This window comes from Choristoneura fumiferana, chromosome 30 (genome assembly GCF_025370935.1).
Source record: "Choristoneura fumiferana chromosome 30, NRCan_CFum_1, whole genome shotgun sequence".
Taxonomy (NCBI): Eukaryota; Metazoa; Arthropoda; class Insecta; order Lepidoptera; family Tortricidae; genus Choristoneura; species Choristoneura fumiferana.
The window spans coordinates 7,730,160-7,753,308 of record NC_133501.1 but is presented as its reverse complement, the minus strand read 5'-3'; the positions used below and the strand labels follow the sequence as shown (position 1 = coordinate 7,753,308).

Genomic DNA, 23,149 nt, shown 5'->3' with positions numbered 1-23,149 from the left:
CACACGAGTATTTTAATGCCTAAATATGTATAGCCGCATACATAACTTTATCTACATGCATATCATAAGTTTTCTATAATATGTTCAGATATGGCCTGTATTTTGACTTTGACTTTGACTTTGAATAATAATTATTATCTGGGCCAATCAACTATTTTACTGACACTTTGGGCGTCTCCTGAGTTACCAAAATTGTCTCTGGCGTTACCAAAAAATCGTACTTCCAACAAGATATTTCACGGTTAATAGGTTGAACTTACGTAGGATGATATGTATTCATGTACACCATCTATTAAATTACAGAAAAACATGTTTAGTTACAAAAATCTGCAATTGTTTGAAAATGACCGCGGACAGATTAGTGTCGGTAAAAAAGTTGATTAGCCCATCTACATGCATGTCATAAGTTTTCTACAATATGTACAGATATGCATTGTTAAAAAAAGTATTACCTATACTTTAATGTAAACATTAAGATGCACTGTACTTTAATGTGAACATTAAGATGCACCCGCAGATACCAGGTTTTAATAAAGGCCATTTGATAGTCATTTCTGAACATATAATAGGGAAGTTATGATATGCATGTAGATAAAATTACATTTAAACAACAAAGTCGTAGATTATTGTCCGATTCGTTTACCAACATCGAGTCCGCTATTCCGTACAAATTTCGGATCGGTCAAGCGATAAATCCGACTTTTCGCCGATGAACAACTTACTGATGTTACTGTCAATGTGTGAGTTTTGAGTCATCTGCACACGAATTATTAGTGTATTGTTGGATTATTTATGCGTTAACGTCGTCATTACAGTCAGTTGGCAGTTTTGTTTTTGCATGTAAGTGTGCGGAACTGCACTTGTGTGCACATTTCCCCCCGCAACAAACGCCAGAACTATTTTAAAGGTAATCTACCGCTAAGGCTGCTCCCTTCCGGTAGGAAGCCCGCGTTGCTCTAAGGACACAACACATCATAACTCAACAGATCATAGCATAAAAAACAATTGCAGGTGGTAGGACCTTGTGCAAAGTCCGCCCGGATTGCTACCACCATCTTGCTCGCTAATCCTGCCGTGAAGTAGCAGTGCTTGCACTGTTGTGTTTCGGCGTGAGAGTAAGACAGCCGGTGAAATTACTGCACTTGAGGTATCCCATCTTAGGCGTCTAGCGTTGGCAACGCATCTGCAATCCCCTGGTGTTGCAGCTGTCTATGAGCGGTGGTGATCTATTACCAACAGGAGAGCCACTTGCTCGTTTGCGATCCAGTCGAATAAAAAAAAATTACAATAAAATTCCAAAAAATTTAATTGATCAAACAGATACAAAATGTTAAAATATTGTCAAGAATACATTAATATTTCAGGCGTATTATTTAGTCTGTCAAAAAAGAGAAGAAATACCTTGTGCAAAGTCCGCCTGGATTGCTACCACCATCTTGCTCGCTAATCCTGCCGTGTTGCAGCAGTGCTTGCACTGTTTGTGTTCGGCGTGGAGAGTAAGACAGCTGGTGAAATTACTTGGCACTTGAGGTATCCCATCTTAGGGCCTCTAGTTGCAAAGCATCAGCAATCCCCTGTTGCAGGCTATGAGCGGTGGTGATCTCTGACCATCAGGAGACCCACTTGCTCGTTTGCCATCCAGTTGAATAAAAAAAAACATAATAGGTTCAAAATGCATATTAACGGAAAACCTTTTAATTATTTCGAAAATACAAACTGAGACATGATGCACAGAAAAACCAGAAAAAGAGACCAGCGCTGGGAATCGAACCCAGGTCCTCAGCAATCCGTGCTGCGTGCTAAACCCTACACCACCGCTGGACAGGAATTTAGACACGATTAATAAGTAAACGTTGTATGTTCCAGGAGCGCAGCTATGCTGCACTCGGCGTTCCACGCGGGACGGACGTTCGAGTGCAAATACTGCGGCAGGACCTTCAAGTTAGTGTATTCTGAACATAGACTCCCATGACATTCAGACATACTGAAATAAAATGGATAATTCACTAGTAAGAAAGAAAGAATTATTGGCTCCATAATCACACCTAAAACTAAGACTAGAACTAGCACTAAAACTATGTTACTAGGTGACACGGCAGGATACCAAAAAGGGTCTCCACTCAGCATGTGTTGCCGCACATTATACAATACAATACAATAACTTTTTAAAATGAACTAAAATAATTTCCTTGCTCACCGCGACCTTACGATACTAAGCTTATGCAAAATATGCGTGTTCATGGCAGTTCCTCCACCTCCGCACTGTAAGAACACACACCAAATCACACAAAACCCATCCATCACCACCACCACACTACACTGACGCGTTTCGAACTCAAAACAGAGCTCATCTTCAGAGTGACACAACCGTAACCATGCTACCAGTTGTTAGACAACCAGTTGTTAATATTTTAGTTCATTGATTGGACCTCCGCAAAAGTAACGCCTGATTTAATAAAAAATTTTTTTCTCCAAGATAAAATAACATTTAATATTCATTCGACTAAATAAGGTATATTATGTACAATAAAATTAAATAAACTAAAATTATATTAAATCTAAAAATGGACCCTGCGGCATGGTACCAAAGATGCTGGCAGCATTTCCCCGCTGGATCGCAAGACTGATGCGTTGAGCGAGGAAACTGCCAGCTCTTCGGTCTCCTGTGGTATCTCTGAGTCTCTTGATAGATCTTTGAAGAGACTCTGAGCGCCAGGGCCCCACGGACCAAGGGTCTCGACGCCGAAAGGTACAAAATCATATTCAGCACCGAGACCACTATATTTTCCTGCTTTGGCAGTTTCCGCCATTTCTGCTGCTGCTGCTGCCCTTATTGATGTTCGGTGGAGATGAGACGGGGCCAGTGTGTCAACACAAGTTGCATCCCACACTAGCACACGTCCCATACTCCACGGAATCAGCGACATTCCGTCCGGTCTCTTGCCGTCATTTCTAGATATGCCTGTTGGCTCTAAAATAGCCGGCACATTGACCGTAGCAAGAGACCGACGGATAATATCATTAAGGGCAGCATGTCTTGAGAAACGACCCGCACTTCTCTGGCAGGAAGACCGTGATGCCCAAGCCGGTCCACGTCGTTTCCGCAGGGACACCGATGTGGGGCGCAGACCGGGACCCGAGGCGTAGGCATACCGACAGTCGCAGGGTATTGGGTTCTAGGAAGGTGCCCAAGTTTCGGGAGGGGAGCGCGTGGAGCCAGTAACCAGCTTCTCTCGTGCCTGCAGCTAATAATCTGGCTCGTCCAGCAGTGCAGGATTCGCGGAGTAGAGATTCTTGGGACAATTTAGATATAGTGTCGTCCCAGCTCCGTTGCGATTTTGGATTTTCCGGAAAATTTTGACTGGGGCAAGCAATTGACCAAGCGTTTTTGGCGTCTTCCAAGTCCGAGATCTCATAGTTTGTGCGTAGGATTTTGCCTATGAGACTGATCGAGCTATGGACTGACGACAAAAAGGCTGGTAACGCGACATCCGAAATTTTGCGGATCCCTAAACCACCGTACCGAATGGGGAGGGATCCTTGGGTCCACGACTGCTCGCTAAGTTGACAATTAAAGATAGCTTCCAAATTAGTTTTGAGCAGATTATCCATTTGTGATAAGAGATTTTGATATTTCCAGAGAGGGAGCAGCGTAGCACGTAAGTTAATTTAGGAACGAAAAGGCAAAATTTAATGACAGACAATGCGTAATGTGGGCTAATTTCAAGAAGGCGATGAGAAAGATTTTCGAATTTAGATTTGCAATTTTGAATATATCCGGGAAAGCTGTCTTCAAAAATGGGGATCCTAGGAGGCAAAGCGTATTCTTATCAAGTATTTTAATGTTTGGTGCAAGTTGGTTGAATTTTAGTTTCAGGTTGTCGACATTTGTGTTGGAATTTGGAATATATAGTTCACATTTGTTGAAATTAAGTTCAAGACCAATAGATTTGAATTTGTCAATTATTAAAGAAAGGTCGGATAGTACAGAGTCTGCATCACCTCCTAAGGTCCCGTCATCCAAATACCATACATTAAATTTTGATGTCAAATTTTGAATTATTGGATTTATTGCCAAGCTGAAAATTGCAGGCCCCAGGGGATCACCTTGCTGACAGCCGACTTCGGATGACAACTCGTTTGAACGGTACATCAACTTTGTTGGATCTGCATAGCAGTGAAGGAGATAATTGTAAATTTCGGGAATGTTCGATTTAATTTCGGAGAGCAAGGCGTCCCTATTTACCGAATTGAAGGCGTTTTTCACATCAATTTTGAGCAACACTTCACACTGGCCGTCACTAAGGTAGGTCCGAAGGGCATGTACAGCGGCCTCGCAGCCTCCTTGGACTCCGAATCCTAACTGAACCGGTTCAAACAGTTTTTGTAATTTTGGTAAGACGTATCGAACTGCAATTTTAGAGGCCAGTCGACGAAGTGTTGCGCCCACAGCGATAGGCCTTACTCCTCCGTCTTTCTTCGTTAAAGCGATTAGATTTGCGCCATATAACACGGGTATGATATCTGGGTGGATGTTGCCCAAGTACATGAAATTTATTAAGTTGGTGATACAGGAAATGAGTCGTTCACCTGCGTCTCCCACGGACGGGGACGTCAGGTCTTTTAAATGTTGAGGAGTAAGGCCATCTAACCCCGCAGCAGAGCCCGTTTTAAATGAATGAATAGCGCTTACAACATCGGTGTTTTTGATCTGTAGGCACGACTGGGTTGCTGTAGGTGGGTCCAAAAAGTAGGGAGTTGCTGGGCCGGGTGGGTGCTTGGTTTGTAGGGCCGAAAGGGTGTCAGGGTTATCTGGCGATAGCACGTCACTAGAAAAAAGAAGGCGGGCGGCGCCTTTTAGATCTCCGTCACCAATTTTGTTTTCAATGGATTTGATGCGATTGTAGGTTGATGTCTGCCGAGCATGTGTAATCGGAGGGATGGAACTGAGTGAGCAGTTATTCTTAATTTTTTGCGTTAAAGATAGGTTCTGATCATCGTTTTTAGCGTGAAGGATAACGAAAGGAAAAAAGAAGAGATTATGCCAGTCTTTTGGCGAATTGGATTCATAGCATTTTTGTATAAGGTCGGCGAGGTGGGTTGCGACGGAGATTCTGGCCCCGCGGGGAATTCGTTTTACAACCTGAACGTTGTTTTTTAAAAGGCTAAGATGGATGTGAATCGGATGGGTAGAATGTAAGGGCAGTGAATTACTTAAGTATAGAGGGGAGGCGTCTTGACTGAGGCAGGTGCGATGAGATTTGGCCTTGTGAATGTTTAAGCCTCTACTGGTTTGAAATGATTTTGAACATAAGTGGCATGGGTGGTTATTTGTTAATGTGCTATTACCAGATTGGGTCGCGGCCTGCATAAAAAGAATATTCAATTAAAACTTACCTACAACAACAATTTATCAATAAATTATTCAATAACTTTTTATTGCACACCAATACAGTAAACAGTACAGAGAACACAAGTATATACATAGAGATTTTCTAAGGTAAGCAATAGGCGGCCTTATCGCTTCAGAGCGATCTCTTCCAGGCAACCTTTACAATGGACAGAAATAAGGAATACATTTTAGCAGGTGGTGCAATTTACAGTAGATTAGAGCTGTATCAAGAATACATAAAACTAACACATACAATACACATACACAACAAATCTAAACAGATAGATAGGTAGATAGATACCATAACAACACATAAACTAACTATAACATTCATACGCAAGATGACAGGTAGTGCTCCCTAAGCATAGACTTAAAGATAGGCAAGGACTTTGCGCGCCTCAAGTCCAAGTAACCTAGAGTTCCACAACCGAGTGGCCTGGACAGTGTAAGAATAAACATAGAATTTAGAGTTTGAAAGTGGAGCAACGAGTGGAGCATTATGTGCAGCAACGCTGGTTTTCTGTGGAGCCCAAGCGTTAAATACCTAAACATGTATGCATGAGCCAGTACCTTTGCCCCAGTCAGACGGAGAAAAAATAAAAAAAAAATAAAAATTAAAACCATAGACAAGGGGGAAGTGACCTGGCTCAGTGTAAAAGATAATACAAATACTGTTAGTAAATGTTTATACACACGAATAAATGTTTATTAACGGTTTTTAAATGAAATAAAAGTCCATCCCGAATAATTATTGCAGTAGACACATTAACTTATAACTTAAGAACAGTTCTATCAGACCACAATTTTAATTTTCATTATTTTTTAATGGAATAATTGAGAAAAACTAACAAAATTGCAACATTGCCAGCTCAGCAGGTATAAACGCTCTTTAATATCTATTTAATTTTAGTGACTACTATATTGAATGAATAAACTAAAACTAATTAATGTCTTTATGGCAAATCACATGAAGGTATGAATGAATTATAGGTAGCGCCACCAGAGTTGAGGTTATGGGCACCGTCCATTTCTTTCATTCTCCTTTTATGCAGTTCTTTTTCGTATCTGTTTGTGTTATCATTCACTTAAACTTTAGTGGCACTACGTACTACGTATATTAGGTCGTACCTTTCGGGTTGCCAAATACTCGGTCGTGCATTAACTACACCCAGATACTACATTAACCCCTTGTTTCACCATCCATTATTACATTTATTTGAAGGATAAATGTGATGCCTATCAGTGCGTGTGTGAAACAGCCACTAAGCCCCCCCCCCGCCCCTGCCCGCAGGAAGTCGTCGACCCGCTACACGCACATGCGCATCCAGCACCCCGGGGAGAACGCGTCGGGCGGCGCCTGCGACGTCTGCGGGGAGACCTTCACCGGCGCGCTCGGCCTCCAACAGCACAAGACGCGGAAACACAACAAGGTAGGTGCCGAGTTGATGCTCAGCAAAGGGTATACTACAGTGGTGGCCATATAATTAAGAACGATTTGAAGTTCCAGATTATTTTTAACTAAATCATGTCATGTGTAGTCGTGGGTCCTTCTTAGAAGTAACTAGTTACGTTATGAAATAGCCACATGAATAGAGCAAACGGGATTTAGAATAAAAATAAAATTACTGTCATTTTTTTACAAATTTTGTTTTTATTATCTTTAGTAACAAATTCAAATAGTAATGAAGCTGGACAAATAATTAAGAACGATTCTTTAACTGTTCGAAAGTTTTTTTATTTGAAACTTAGATTAACTAAATCACACTAACGTGAAGTTTGTACAGAAAAAAAAGCAATGTAATACATTTTAACTAAAATTAATAGTTAGTAGCATGTCCACGGCTTTTTATTACTGCCTTACACCGGCGAGGCATTGAATCTATCAATTTTTGACATTTCGCAAGAGAGATAGAGTTCCATTCTTCTAAGAATACGTCATACAGTTCTCTTAAATTGCCACACTGTCGATTTGAAACTTTTTTCTTGACTTCGCACCAAAGATGCTCTATTGGGTTAAGATCGGGGCTGTTGGCTGGCCAATCTAAGACAGAAACTGATTGCGATGTGAGAGTATGCTTGGGATCATTGTCGTGCTGGAATGTCCAAATAACCGGAAGCACGCCTTCAGCATATGGTAACATTGTTTCTAACAGTATGTTTTTGTATTGAAATTGATCCATGTTTCGTTCTATCAGCCTAACAGGTCCAACACCATGTCCAGAAAACATCCCCAAATTTTTACATTTCCCCCGTCATGCTTTAAAGTTACTTTTGTGTACTTTGGGTCGAATGCTTTATTTGGAGGCCGTTTTACATATCGTTTGCCATCAGAACATACCCTATTTATTTTTGTCTCGTCAGAAAAAATAACGTTTTTCCACTGTCTGACTGTCCAGTTTACATATCTTCTTGCAAATGCAAGCCGGGCTTGCCTATGACACCGTTTCAACATAGGCACCTTCCTTGCTATCCTTCCGTGCAACTTTTCTTCTACCAAACGCATTCGAATACTGCGTGCCAAGATTGCTGAAGGGTTGTTTTCGCCAAAATATTCTTTTCTCAACTCATTAGACCCTTTAAAAGAATTTTGTTTTGCCAAACGAACGATATTTCGATTATCTCGACGAGATGACTTTCTTTGTCTAGGTACACGCGGAACATTTGAAGTAGTGTGATACGTAGCAAAATGCTTTATGGCGTGGAAAACCATAGTTTTTGAACATTGCAGATGATCGGCTATGTGTTTATACGACCAATTCTTGTCGCGAAGTTTTAGTATTACTTTTCTTGTAGATTTATCACAACTTTTATTTTCCCCGTTGTTTTTATATGAAGCAATCGCCTTAAAGACTTTTGCGGCACTAAATGGCGCCAAAATTATTCAAATAATAACCTAAAACCACAAAGCGGCGGTCCGTTCTCTATTTAAATTTGAATAAAAAATAAACTATTCAGCGTTCTTAATTATATGACCAGCCAGTAAGTAGTAATACTAGGTTTAGATGTAATATATAAAGTTTATCTATTTATTTTTTAGCCAATTATATGTATAAATGAATTTACCGCTAGTAAGGAAAAGTTTTACGATACCGAGAGAATTACAAAAATATACATGCAGTTAGTAACACTTGTCAGTTTGAAAAAATCTTCTCTATAAAAAATCGTTCTTAATTATATGACCACAACTGTATATGTAGTGCCACGAGAGTTGAGCTGAATGATTATGTTTGTCACTAAGACCAATGACTTACCCCCTTATTCATAAAACTTAACAAGCCTGTTAACTAACAAATGCTTTGTCCCTTTCTAACAAATACAAATGTCGAAGTGACAGATAAGGACAAACGAATTTTAGCGGAAGAAAGAATGTTGACGTCTCTCGATGAGAGCGAAACATAGATGTCGCTAGTGCTGCTGCATAAGTAGCGTAGTAGAAATAAGCAACCTGAGATATGTTTGCATAGGAAAAATTCGTGTCTAAATTCCTGTCCAGCGGTGGTGTAGGGGTTATAGCACGCAGCACGGATTGCTGAGGACCTGGGTTCGATTCCCAGCGCTGGTCTCTTTTTCTGGTTTTTCTGTGCATCCATGTCTCAGTTTGTATTTTCGATATGGTTTCACGGGATACCCGTAAAAGTAACAAATTTGGAGTTGAAATAAAAAATACAAAAAGACTCCAAATAACCAATCAGAATTTTAGCGGCATTTTAACTAAAATAGGTTTGATTGTCGTTTATGAATAAGGGGGTTATTTGTTACTTAGACCAGCTGCTTTTGGGACGAAATTATATTAACCGATCGTTATTATTAATATCACTGGAGCGGAGCGAGGCAGCGGAGCGGAGCAAGGGGGTAATACGGAGCGGAGTTGCGACTGTTTTTCCAATGAGGGCTATCGTTTTTTGTCTCACTAGATGGCGCACTGTTGCGTGAGGTTTTTAAGTGTGGCTTTCAAAGTCTGTTATTACGGGCGTTAAAACAAAGTTTAGATTAAAATCATATTTACTACATCTTAAAACCGTACCATAAAAATATCGAGCATGCCACTAAGGTCCGACCGAGACTGCTTTTTTATACTCGGCCGAGACCGAGACCGAGACACAAAAAATAAGTGCTTTTTTCTACATTATCATTTTTTTATCTAAAAAAAACCGGCCAAGAGCGTGTTGGACACGCCCAAGATAGGGTTCCGTAGCCATTTCGAAAAAATCAAGTAATATTTTTCTAAGAATTTACTTGTGTACAGAATCTTCCAAATTTAGGTATATTTTATACCTTAGGCTGCTATTTACTCTTAAACTACTAATAGCTCTCAAGCAATCTTAGCCGTTATAATTTTCCCTGTAAATTTGATATCGTTACTATACTTAGTGCCAAAAGTCCTAGTACTAAAATTAGACATTGTAATAAGAACCACGGCACGCGTCATCGTGAATGACTCTACTTTTACCATCCTGAATTTTTAAAATTTTTCCACCCAACAGTTAAAATTTTAAGTTGAATATTTCGCAAACAGATCTGAATCGAAAAATCGTCCTGGCGACCCCGCAATGGTTTTAAAATACCTATCCAACCGTACCTCACACTAGAGCATCTAATATCGGACGTTTTTTGCAATACCGGTATTTTTCGATACCAAAATTCAAATACCGGTATTCCGGTATTTCGGTATTTTTTCGATATTCGTATTATTAAAGTAAAATTAATGAGTTTCCCACTTCCAAAACCTTTCCAGTTCCGACAATCTTAAGTACGAGTAGGTACCTAAGATTATTTGAAAGATGTCTAAAATTATTTCAAATTACAATGAACAAACACTAAGTAAAGTATTTTTATACAAATTACGAAATACTTCGTATGATGATACGTACGTACACTTACTCCGTACTTCGTACGTTTGTTATTGTCTAAATGAGACGAGATTCATGTGTAACATAGGTATATTATTTTATTCCTGCGAATATAATATTTCTTTATCCCTAGAAAAAACATTTAGATTGCTTTAATATAACTATATTTACTTTTTAAAAAGCAATAATAAAAAAAATGTGTAAACTAAAACGCGACGCCATGCTACGCTACCTGACGCGTGTTAGTACAATCAATCCCACACATTTACTATGGCCAGGTGCAGATATAAGACACGCCACGGAATGACACGCGGTTTTCTCATAGGCATCGTTCGTAATCTTTATAAAAAGTAGATTCTAATTTAATTTATTGTAAATAATAATATTAATTAAATAAGTATTCATGAATTTGTGACTTTTGCGACTTTTGAGAGTGTTGAGACTGTAATACTCTGTTTAAAAACAAAATAAATGGTATTTTAGAGATAAATATCGAAATTATCGAAATACCGGTATTATACAATGTCAATACCGGTTTTGCCAATATCGGGATTTTGCTCCGATATTCCGGTTTTTCGGTATTATCGAATACCGGTATTCATGCTCTACCTCACACTATAGTGATAGTCGAGAAAAAAAAATCACCCCCACTTTACGTCTATGGGATGGGGTACCCTAAAAAAATATTTTTTTATTTAACCACTGTCAGCGTGACTAATATGTAAGTATATTCATGCCAAATTACAGCTCTCTAGTACTAACGGTCTCTGAGCTTAGCCGCGGACAAACAGACGGACAGACATGGCAAAATTATAAGGATTCCTAGTTGACTATGGAACCCAAAAAATACTCGTTATGAATGAAAAAAAAAAGAGTTTTATTATGGATTAATTAAACGTACCACCGGTCCTACAAACAAACTTAATTATCACGTAAATCAAACTACAGTATTACCAATAATAATCGTTATCGAAAAGAAAAGAACGAGGTGTCGCTTGTTACTCTAGTAAGCAAGTAGGTACCATACACGCGAGCCCGGGCGGGGCGACCAATCAAAATCCCAAAGAAAGCTCATGCCACCGCGCTCACCGCGGTAAACCGCGCGCCAATATTTAAATTCAGTGCCGTCGCGGAGTCTCGGTCGCGGCGAGAATCTCGGCTGTTTTGGGCCGAGACCGAGATCTCGGCCCGATTTTTGGCCGAGATTTGTCGAAACCGAGACCGAGACCGAGATCTCGGTCGGACCTCACATGCCACAGTGTTGCATAGTCCCCGTTTTGTTCGGAAAAAAGGAAGGACAAAGGTTTCCGAAATACAAAACTGTCTCAAAACACAGACATTAATTGCCCCGGAACGCATAATTTCCATAATTAATTTCAGGTAATGCAAAATATTCACAAAATTATTCTAATTCCAAATAAACCCGCGTAGCTCACCCAAAAACTATGAGATTTGACATTTCGGAGATCTCACGCTACACTAGCGCCTCTAGCGGCGAATTCATACGCGATAGCCCTCATTTCATTAAAATTGCTCAAAAATATTTCTAATAGGCTAATTAGCGCTATCGTCTGGTCCGTTTGAAACTTGAACTTGTGCGTCACGTTTGTGATTGGTTGAACTAAATGAGCCAATCGCAAGCAAGGCTGTAACGTCAAACGGACCTGTGTACTAACGCCATCTAGCGATATTTCAAGAAACTGTGATTGCAGCCAGCGATTCCAGAACTCAAGTGCGGCGTTTGCGGCGTGCAGTTTGAAAGCTTGGACGCCGTAGCGAGACACACGGACAGGACGCCCGGCAACGTCTGTGATCCCACACTCAGGTAACAAGGGTTATAGCTAACCTGGAAACTGTAAGTAACAGAATCTTCTAAAAATATGCCCACGAAAATAATACGGAATATACGCTCGAATAAGTCCTTAACAAATGCTTTGTCCCTTTCTAACAAATACAAATGTCGGAGTGACAGATAAGGACAAACGAATTTTAGCGGCATTTTAACTAAAATAGGTTTGATTGTCGTTTATGAATAAGGGGTAAGTGTCTAGATTCCTGTCCAGCGGTGGTGTAGGGGTTATGCTAGCACGGATTGCTGAGGACCTGGGTTCGATTCCCAGCGCTGGTCTCTTTTCCTGGTTTTTCTGTGCATCCATGTCTCAGTTTGTATTTTCGATATGGTTTCACGGGATACCCGTAAAAGTAACAAATTTGGAGTTGAAATAAAAAATACAAAATGACTCCAAAAAACCAATCATAAAAGCTAGTACATTTATATCACTATGTGGCGCCTTGCGGCATATGAATTTGTTTGGATGCTTTCATGCAGCATGCCTTAAAAATAATTTAATAATTCACTTAAGTACTGATCAGGAATTTCTGGATATACCTCAAAACTATCCTGTAGAACCCTATAGGATTGGTTAGATTAGTTGTGTAACAATCCTGAATTATAATACTCAAAGAATCTCCGTATAAAACAGTTGAGAAAAATATTTTCGGAAGCGAAAATATAAATCCCATTTATTTACTATCCCGTGGCCATTTCGAACAATCTCTTCTTATTGTTCCTCTATGACACTCAAGGTATATTTGCGCCACAAGTCTTTAACTTCAATTCAATTTAAATTCAATTTTTAAGGAATAATCGAGAAAAACTAACAAAAATGCAACGTTGCCAGCTCAGCAGGTATAATACTCTCTCTCTCTCTCTCTCTCTTAATATTACTGTATTGTTGGTGTCAGTGCGTGCGCGCAGTGCGGGGAGGCGTTCACTAGCGAGCAGCAGCTGGCGGCGCACCGCGCGAATCATGCCACCAACACCTACAAGTGCGACGACGTAAGTCACTCCTTTTATAACCGACGTAAGTCACTCCTTTTATAACCGACGTAAGTCACTCCTTTTATAACCGACGTAAGTCACTCCTTTTATAACCGACGTAAGTCACTCCTTTTATAACCGACGTAAGTCACTCCTTTTATAACCGACGTAAGTCACTCCTTTTATAACCGACGTAAGTCACTCCTTTTATAACCGACGTAAGTCACTCCTTTTATAACCGACGTAAGTCACTCCTTTTATAACCGACGGAAGTCACTCCTATTATAACCGACGTAAGTCACTCTTTTTATACGGTATTTGGCTATTTTTAGTAACAACTACAAAGCTGTTATTTGGCATGAATATACATATCAGTCACGCCGACAAAGTGGTAAAATAAAAATAATAAAACTAAATTTTTTTAGGGTACCTCACATAGACGTAAAGTGGGGGTGATTTTTTTTCTTGGCTAACCCTATAGTGTGGGGTGTCATTGGATAGGTATTTAAAATCCCGTTTGCGAAATATTCAACTTGAAAGTGCAAATTTTCATTAAAGTCGAGCGTCTCCCCCCCCCCCTCTAAAATGTAAACTGGGTGGAAAAAATTTAAAAAATTCAGGATGGTAGTTAATATATCAAATTTACAAGGAAAATTATAACGGATAAATGTTTAATAAATTAATTTCAGCAATTTTCATAGCAATACGTGTGACAACGGGGGAGGGGATGCTAAAATGGTCAAAATTCCACATCTTCACACATCTTTGGTGGAAGCTCAACGCAGCCTTAAACGAAGTGATGCTAAACCCTGGCACTTGGCCATTTATTTCAGTGCAACCAGCCGTTTGCCAGCAAGTGTTCGCTCAGCACGCATATAGACCGCGTGCACCTCAAGATAAAGCCGCGGTACAAGCTTATATACAAGTACAGTGCGACGCGCCGCGCCAAGCTGGACGAGTACATGTGCGAAACCTGCGGGAAGGGGTATACGGTAAGACCACAGACATACAAACACAATGTGGGTGGGATGAGTATCTGTGACAGATTAGTTTTTTTTTTATAGAGAGTGCCCTTTAACAGGAGCAAACAATGAGGGCTATCGCGTATGAATTCGCCACTAGAGGCGCTAGTGTAGCGTGAGGTCTCCGAAATGTCAAATCTCATAGTTTTTGGGTGAGCTACGCGGGTTTATTTATAATTAGAATAATTTTGTGAATATTTTGCAATATCTGAAATTAATTATGGCAAATATGCGTTCCGGGGCAATGAATGTTTGTGTTTTGAGACAGTTTTGTCTTTCGGAAACCTTTGTCCTCCCTTTTTTCCGAACAAAACGGGGACTATGCAACACTGTGGCATGCTCGATATTTTTATGGTACGGTTTTAAGGTGTATTAAATATGATTTTAATCTAAACTTTGTTATCACGCCCGTAATAACAGACTTTGAAAGCCATACTTAAAAACCTCACGCAACAGTGCGCCATCTAGTGAGACAAAAAACGATAGCCCTCATTAAAATATATATCGTACTCTTCATACTGAACGACGTTAGTACAGCAACTTTTAAAAATAATTAGTTAAGGGGCTGTTTCACCATCCATTGATTAGCGTTAACCGACGGTTAAATGTGATGCCGTCTCCGTCTATTCGAACAAAACAAATAGAGACGGCATCACACCTAACCGCCAGTTAACACTAATCAATGGATCGTGAAACAGCCCCTAAATGACATTGTAACGGATAACTCACGTCTTAAACCGAGTTTAGCTCGACATGTTCCGGGCTATTTCGTAGCCCTTTTTCTCAGGAGCACGCGACTCGGCGGCTGCCGCAACACGCACACTACGCGCCACTCACATGTCGAGCTAAACTCGGTTTAAGACGTGAGTTATCCGTTACAATGTAATTTAATATGAGTGAGTCTCACGTTAGTTAATTAGTTACTCTATTTATATTACAATATTATTATACCTATTACAGGTGGTAGGACCTTGTGCAAGGTCCGCCCAGATTGCTACCACCATCTTGCTCGCTAATCCTGCCGTGAAGCAGCAGTGCTTGCACTGTTGTGTTTCGGCGTGGAGAGTAAGACAGCCGGTGAAATTACTCGCACTTGAGGTATCCCATCTTAGGCCTCTAGGTTGGCAACGCATCTGCAATGCCCCTGGTGTTGCAGATGTTTATGGGCGGTGGTGATCGCTTACCATCAGGAGAGCCACTTGCTCGTTTGCCATCCAGTCGAATAAAAAAATTACAATAAAAATGTAATTTATCAAACAGATACAAAATGTTAAAATATTGTCAAGAATACATTAATATCTAAGGCGTATTATATAGTCTGTCAAAAAAGAGAAGAAATTAAAAAGTGGCAACACTGTAGTGTCATCCCTTTCAAACCCTGTCAAACCAAAAAGGGAGGACACTACAGTGTTGCCACTTTTTAATTTCTTCTCTTTTTTGACAGACTATAAAATTATCATGGACAGGGATATTTGAAAATTAATCCGAGCCGCATAGGCGATCACTAATTCCGAATAGCGAATACTCTGTGTGAAAAATATAGTTGTGCTAAATACTTGTAATCTTAGAACAAAATTGTAAATCTGTTAAAAAATATATATACGTCGTTTTCAGCATAGAAAAAAAAATCCGATTGTAATTTGAATTTATAGTGTTTTTTTTAATGTATATCTATATTCTATATCAGTTTCTTTCCGATTTTTTTTCTCTATGCAAGCAATTATGGCGCTGGTCAGTTAGGTTATCAAAAAATTGAAATAATGATTAAAATTAGTATACATTGGCAGAGCTTCGCGAATCTGAAGACCCATCAGCTGCGGCACACAGGCGAGCGGCCGTTCAAATGCGCGCAATGCCCCAAGAGCTTCCTCACCGCCGCGCAGGCCAAGGTATATAAGCGTCCACAGCGGTAACGGCAACGTCAAACTCTACTCATCCACGAATTGCTTTTTCCGGGCCGCGGCAATAATGTACTATTAATTTTAGTCAGATACAGATTGCAGTATCATCATGATTGGTGTATTTTGTATTTTCGATATGGTTTTACGGATGACCGTAAAAGTAACAAATTTGGAGTTGAAATAAAAAATACAAAAATACTCCAAATAACCAATAATAGTTTGATTGCTTAGTAGCGACATCTCTTGTCTGGGTGAGCGGTTAGTTCCGAAAGGGTGTTACGTATCTCGATGAGAGCGAGACATAGATGTCGCTAGTGCTGCTGCTTACGTTTTTTTTCGTGTCTGTACTCCTGTCCAGTGGTAGTGTAGGGGTATGGCACGCAGCACGGAATGCTGAGGACCTGGGTTCGATTCCCAGCGCTGGTCTCTTTTTCTGGTTTTTCTGTGCATCCATGTCTCAGTTTGTATTTTCGATGCAGTATCATCGACGCTATGTGTTATTGGCTAGTTCCGGACGTCCAGCTGTCTACACATAAATTTAAAGCGGTGTGAAGCGCGTTCCCAAAAATCACACCACAGTCCTTATCAACATTGCATTATAAACGAATCCCGCGGGATATTGGGATACAAAGTAAAGTAATTTCGTCGTAAGTAACAAACATAAGACAAACATTCAAACTTTTTACAAGCTTTTCTTTAGCTTGTCCTGTGTTTATTTTTTTTATGTTTATTTGTTTGGGTCAAATCTTGGAAACTAAATTTGACCCACTTCCAGCGGTCCGATAGACTTTAAATTTGCGATACTTATATTAATTTGGAGACAATACAATAATCTGATACTGACATCTTGGTGGTCCACTCAGGATCGTCTCCGCAGGATTGAACTCCTCAATGGTTTATAGTACCGACTTGAAATTTGGTATGGATATGCAGTTTAGATGACAATGCAAGTACAGTCAACAAAAAGTGTAGTCAGCAAAAAAGCTTGTATTAAAAATGAAATTATAAATAATCTAATACCTCTAAACGAGCAATTCTTGTGTATATATAAATATATTTCGGGGATCTCGAAAACGGCTCCAACGATTTCGATGACATTTGGTATGACCCCTACATTCGGGGATGAAAAATCGATCTAACTTGGTCTTATCTCTGGGAAAAGGATTACCGAGTTTTAGTCCGATCAAAGCTCGGTCGCCCAGGTACTACTCGTAATATTAGTAGGATTCAAATAAAGGATTGATTGATTGTTGCGTATGCGCAGGGCCACTCGGAGCGCGTGCACGCGGCCGTCAAGAAGTACCAGTGCGCGCAGTGCCCCAAGACCTTCCTCGACAAGAGTTCCGTCTACAAACACAAAGTGGTGAGCATTGCCGTATCTATAGTAGATTGTACAACAAGAGCATAAAACGAGCCATTTTACCCGAGACGTTCATTATAGCTACCCGAGCCGGTACGGCGAGGGTGGATAGACACGTCGAGGTGAAAATGGGTTTAATGCTCGAGTTTTACACTCTGCTTTTCACTTCTATGGCGAGGAAATGAAATAGAAACAATTGTTCACTTACTATGTACCTTTAATAGTTCACGCATAAGATTTATTAATCGATTTTGATTGATTTTTAGTTTTATACAAATTAAAAATTATTTTGAACATGAAACTACCGTGAGACTCACTCATATTAAATATAATGACCCGGATAACTCACGTCTTAAATCGAGTTTAGCTCGACATGTTTCGGGCTAATCCGTAGCCCTTCGTCTTCGGAGCAACGCGACTCAGCGGCTGCTGCAACACGCCGCCGCTCTGCTCGCGCGAGTACCCGACGAAACTGACACCGGCAAACAAAAAAAAAAAAAAAAAATATTTGGATATTTATTTGTTTATGGCTGTTTACACCTGATTGCCTTGGTCTTAGACGAAGATTTTACTTTATGCACTAGAGCATAAAAAGTCATTTTATGTCGCCTAGATCCAGCATAAACACGAACTTTACGAGCATGAGAAGTGAAAAGATTATTTATCAGAGGGGGCCTGGCCTGTGTTTTACTTGAAGATATCAGTATTATATAATTTTTAATGGGTAGCCCAACATCCTGGGGCACGGCCCACCCGGCCCCCCCTCTATATGCGCCTATGGTGGTGAATGGTGGGGAGCGACACGGAGACAAGCGAAGTGCCATCGCATCAGCTTATCTGAACCGTGCCGATAGGATTTGAGGGGTGCACATAGGCTACCGTAAATTAGTGACATATTAGATTAAAATCAGGTATACCGGGTGTGGCATACTCCTCAAACTGAACAACATTAGTTCAACGACTTTTAAAAATAATTAGTTTTTAATTTTTATTACACTTAAGTTTATTCGAAGAAGCAATGTAAAGCAAAATGCTTGATGTTTGTAGCGTGACAGGCGACGTCAGTTGTGTTCTAGGATGGCGTACATTGATAGCAGTATTTAATTTGTATGAAAAAAGGAAAATTCAAAGACTCCATTATTTTTAAAAGTCGCTTAACTAATGTTGTTCAGATTGACGAGGACGATCTATGTTTTAATTTTTTGCTCGTAATCGTTACAGGCCACACCCGGTATAAGCTAGTATTAAGGGTGATTCCTGTAAAGAAATCAATGGCTCGGCCCAATGGTTTTAATGAGGGCTATCGTTTTTTGTCTCACTAGATGGCGCACTGTTGCGTGAGGTTTTTAAGTATGGCTTTCAAAGTCTGTTATTACGGGCGTGAAAACAAAGTTTAGATTAAAATCATATTTAATACCCCTTAAAACCGTACCATAAAATATCGAGCATGCCACAGTGTTGCATAGTCCCCGTTTTGTTCGGAAAAAAGGGAGGACAAAGGTTTCCGAAAGACAAAACTGTCTTTAAACTCAGACATTCTTTGCCCCGGAACGCATATTTGCTATAATTAATTCCAGATATTGCAACATATTCACAAAATTATTCTAATTATAAATAAACCCGCGTAGCTCACCCAAAAACTATGAGATTTGACATTTCGGAGACCTCACGCTACACTAGCGCCTCTAGTGGCGAATTCATACGCGATAGCCCTCATTACAAGCTTTTATTTTTTTAATTTATGATTTTGGTGTTGTCGGCCAGGTGCACACGGGGGAGAAGCCCTACCAATGCCAGATCTGTCACAAGGCGTTCACGCAGTCCGGCTCGCTGTCCACGCACGTCAAATACGTCCACATGAAGGTCAAGCCTCCGCCGCGCCGCCGACGGAACCACAACGTCTAAGCTGTAACGTCATGCTGGCGCCAAGGGGCCAAGGATGACCATTTTTAGCCCCCCCAACCCCCCCCCCCCCCAACATTGTCACAAGTATTGCCAAAGTAGCGCCACCAGAGTTGGGTTCACGCACACAAGAACATGACGTGTAATGACAGCGGGATTTTGACATTTACTAATTTATTTCATTCATTCTCCTTTTGTGCAATGAGTTCTTTTTTTAGCTGCGTGTGTAATCATTCACTTCAACTCACAGGGAAATTGCAATTGTAGCGGGGCGTCCTCGTGGAATGGAGTAGAAGAAAAGGGCAGGTTCCAGGGCAATAAAGCGTATAATCATCCAATACACACACGAGCATAAACACACCACATTTAGAGTTTAGGGTACAAAGAATATTATATAATATTAAACAGAAAACAGAGTTTAAGAAAAAGCGAGCGTCACACACGAAATTGTAAGCTTAGCGTCTAGCAGTTCTCGGAAGAAAAGCATGGCGCGTCCCCAGAGACAAGATATCAGAGTGGGGAGAAAATAAATTATTCTATTGGCTAAAACGCGCGGGCACGCGAACGGTTCGAGCGCGGCGAGAGCGGGCAACATAACCGTCGCTCGTGCAGTCCCTAGCTGAGCCGTCAGATGGCGCTACACAATGATTTTGTTCCTGTGTTTCATCGCCTCCCCCACCCCTAAATGTGGGACGTACTTTATAGATGATCCCCACTGTCTGTCACGGAATACCTCTACAGTACATGGTGCGGGTGATACTGATGCAACGTTTCGTTTTGCTCAAAAAAAGTTGCTGCGGTCTACATATACGGAATTATGATTCAGATCTTAAATTATTAGTTTTATCGGCTCAAGTAATAATAATAATAAAAGATATTTATTTAATAGTTTGCTTACAAATTCTACATAGGTACATATCAAATAAGTCTCGACACATTGACTCTCTAGTTTTGTGATATTGACAGCTGTCAGCCGCACCATGCTACCTACAATGAAAGTACTGTAGTTGCTTGGAAATGGGCAAGCTAGCAAACGGCGTGTGTGTTACTAGTGCTTGAACAGTGACAAATTATTTAATTTAAGTTTATAGCTTTTGTATAAAGAATAATTGCATTGGAAATATGGTAAATCCGTCATGGGATGGTACATCCTTTTGAAATGTAGGTACATGACTTTACAGTGAAATAAATAATATTGTTACAATCTCGAATATAAAAAATAAAGTAGGTATACATTTTTGTTCTATGAAATATTAGATTAATAAAATAGTTCAATTTATCCTATGATATTTGTAAATATGTAACGTGTACAGTAAATATTGTTTTGTTTAGTATTTAAACCTGTGTAAATAGCTTATATTAAACTATTTATGTCTGTTTGACTGTTTTACTTCCCCTTTTACGCTGGATTCCTGAAAAGCTTGCAATAAAAAAAAATGTCCTACGAAGTTTAGTTCCAAAGAAAAAAGTTCAACTAATTCTACAACATGTAGGGGCTGTTTCACCACCCCTTGATTAATTCTGTTTGACGGATAAATTTCATCCCGTCTCCGTCTATTCGAAAAAAACAAACAGGCGGCATCACATTTATCCGTAAAATTTAATCAGTGGATGGTGAAACAGAGGGTTAAAGTACTAAGGATCACTTTACTAAAAAATCTACTATATTGGTAGAAAGCTCTAAAACTGACAACATAATTCTGCTCTTGACGCAGCTAGTTGACTTCCTTTTTCAAAAAATGCAATATTATATACGTAACGCCTTATTAGAACGTAATAGAGTGCATTTTAGAATCGCATTTAACAGAGTACGGTAATACAATAATAGCCAAACTCGCACCACCAAACATCAACTGTCAAGTTTGTTGAGCGTACTTATAGAAATCCAATAAGATTGTAATTTATTAATTTATTTTAATTTTATAAAATAAGAGTATAATGTATTCATTTAATTATTTGTAAATAAACAAAATGACTACGATAAAGCTAGAAATAGACGCTGAAGAGCTGCTAGCATGCCGTATATGTCTTGCGACCGACATAAAATTGAACGGTATACATGAACATCATCTAGACGAAGCGTTTTCAGACCTCATGGGGACCCCAGTAAGTATATTTTATTCTAAAACTACAGATAAATATATAAACTAAAGAATTCAGTGTAATTTTTTCCTGGTTCAAGTGTTTTTTTATCATTTTTTAGCTATGTAATTTGGTGTTGTTACTGATCAATATTTCGTCAATATAACGTCATGGTTAAGAAACAGTTCATAGCGTAGATTTTGAAATTTTAATTAGTCTTTTATAAAAAAGAAAAATTTACGCATGTTAGTCTTTATTCTAATAGGTACTAGAAATACTTCATATTTAATTATAATGTCTAAATAATTCAAAAGGCTATGAATTATAATTTTAAAGAACAAAAACAATATAAGATATCTTAGCTAAATAAATTACAAAACATATTCTTTAATTTGAGGGGAGAGTTTACCATATTGACAGGATGAACATTAGGGCAGAAGTACCGTTTGTGGCCATTTATTGGTTAAATATATGTTTGAAATAAATTTACAGTAATAAATCATTATAAACTTTATTTGTTTCAGTAGAAACTGTTGAAAACTCACTAAACATCTCTATACCTGTTTTCTGTACTGCTTACTGTGTTGTTGTGCAATGAAGAGTTATTGTATTGTATTGTAATCATATTATTTTAATACTTCAAATGTCAACTGGCCAAAAACGGGACTTCTGCCCTAAATGTTTGACAGTTGCGAAACCCATGAACATTTTGTATGGGATATTTTTTTTTTCTTTTATTTAAGTTTTTCGTCAATTTTTCAATGTTTTTAATATCTATTATCCTATTTCTGACAAAGAGAAATCCGAAAACAAAAATAAATAAAAATTGGTCCAGCCATTCTTGCGTTATGAATGTGTATATATATATACATGTGTGTCAGTCTATAAGGTATTTATTATATGGGCCTTGTTTTTCGAAATAAATTAATTGTTATTAGGTACTGTTTAAAGATACCTGGTATTCAAAAATAATTTAAGTCATAAACTTTCATTATATATTATTCCAGTTGTCTGTTGGCGATGGTCCTGCCCCAGCACGTGTGCGAGGCTGCTCGGCGGCGCTGCGGCAGGCGCGGGCGCTGCGCGTGCGCTGTCGCCGCGCGCACGACCTGCTCACCAAGTCGCTGTCGCACCAACACTATGTCAGTTCACTTAAACTACTTACACAGAGGGTGACATATTTAGATCGGTCTGTATGGAACAGTCTGAAACCTTAAGACATACGAAGATCTGTTCTGATGAGCCATGTCATCGATTTTAGTAACAAGAAACACATATTCATACATTTATGCGGATGCGGAAAGCACAAGACCGGTCTGAGTGGAGAGCCTTTGGGGAAGGCCTATGTCCAGCAGTGGTTGTCTTTAAAATCGACATGGTTCCTAAGAACCACTAAGAACAGATCAAAGTCAAAGTCAAAATATCTTTATTCAATTTAGGCTATAACAAGCACTTATGAATGTCAAAAAAAATCTACCACCGGTTCGGAAAAACCTGTGCTGAGAAGAATCCGGCAAGAAACTCAACGATCTTCGTATGTCTTATAGTTTCAGACTTTCCCATATGGACCAATCTAAATGAGCCACCCTGTATATTTTGGTTCATTTATTCAAGCGTCAATCAACTATTTATTGTATGTTATTCTGTCTCGTAACTCAGGAGACATCAGAAAAGAACACTTTGTTAGAAAAAATGTTTGCAACGTATACTATTACCATGAAATAGAAGATAATTTGTGAAGGTATTGCCTAAAAACTTTCACAACTAACTTTTAGTGGATTTGTACCCCATAAAATGATACTTTTAGTAAGTAACTCAG

The 23,149-nt window shown here is 39.3% G+C and overlaps 1 protein-coding gene across 2 annotated transcripts in view; it reads left to right on the top strand.

Annotated features, from left to right (window-relative positions):
* LOC141444713 (uncharacterized) overlaps positions 1–20,625 on the top strand; it is a 28,721-nt gene extending 8,096 nt beyond the window's left edge. Inside the window, exons 5-12 of one of the 2 annotated variants that reach the window (XM_074110317.1) lie at positions 1,867–1,941; positions 6,684–6,822; positions 11,955–12,067; positions 12,988–13,081; positions 13,897–14,055; positions 15,873–15,974; positions 17,251–17,349; positions 19,111–20,625. In XM_074110317.1, the coding sequence (XP_073966418.1) occupies positions 1,867–1,941; positions 6,684–6,822; positions 11,955–12,067; positions 12,988–13,081; positions 13,897–14,055; positions 15,873–15,974; positions 17,251–17,349; positions 19,111–19,251 (922 nt within the window). In that variant the 3' untranslated portion in view covers positions 19,252–20,625. Of the gene's footprint in view, positions 1–1,866; positions 1,942–6,683; positions 6,823–11,954; positions 12,068–12,987; positions 13,082–13,896; positions 14,056–15,859; positions 15,975–17,250; positions 17,350–19,110 lie in introns of both variants that reach the window. The other variant, XM_074110316.1, reaches the window with a different exon arrangement.
* Positions 20,626–23,149: the final 2,524 nt, after the last annotated feature.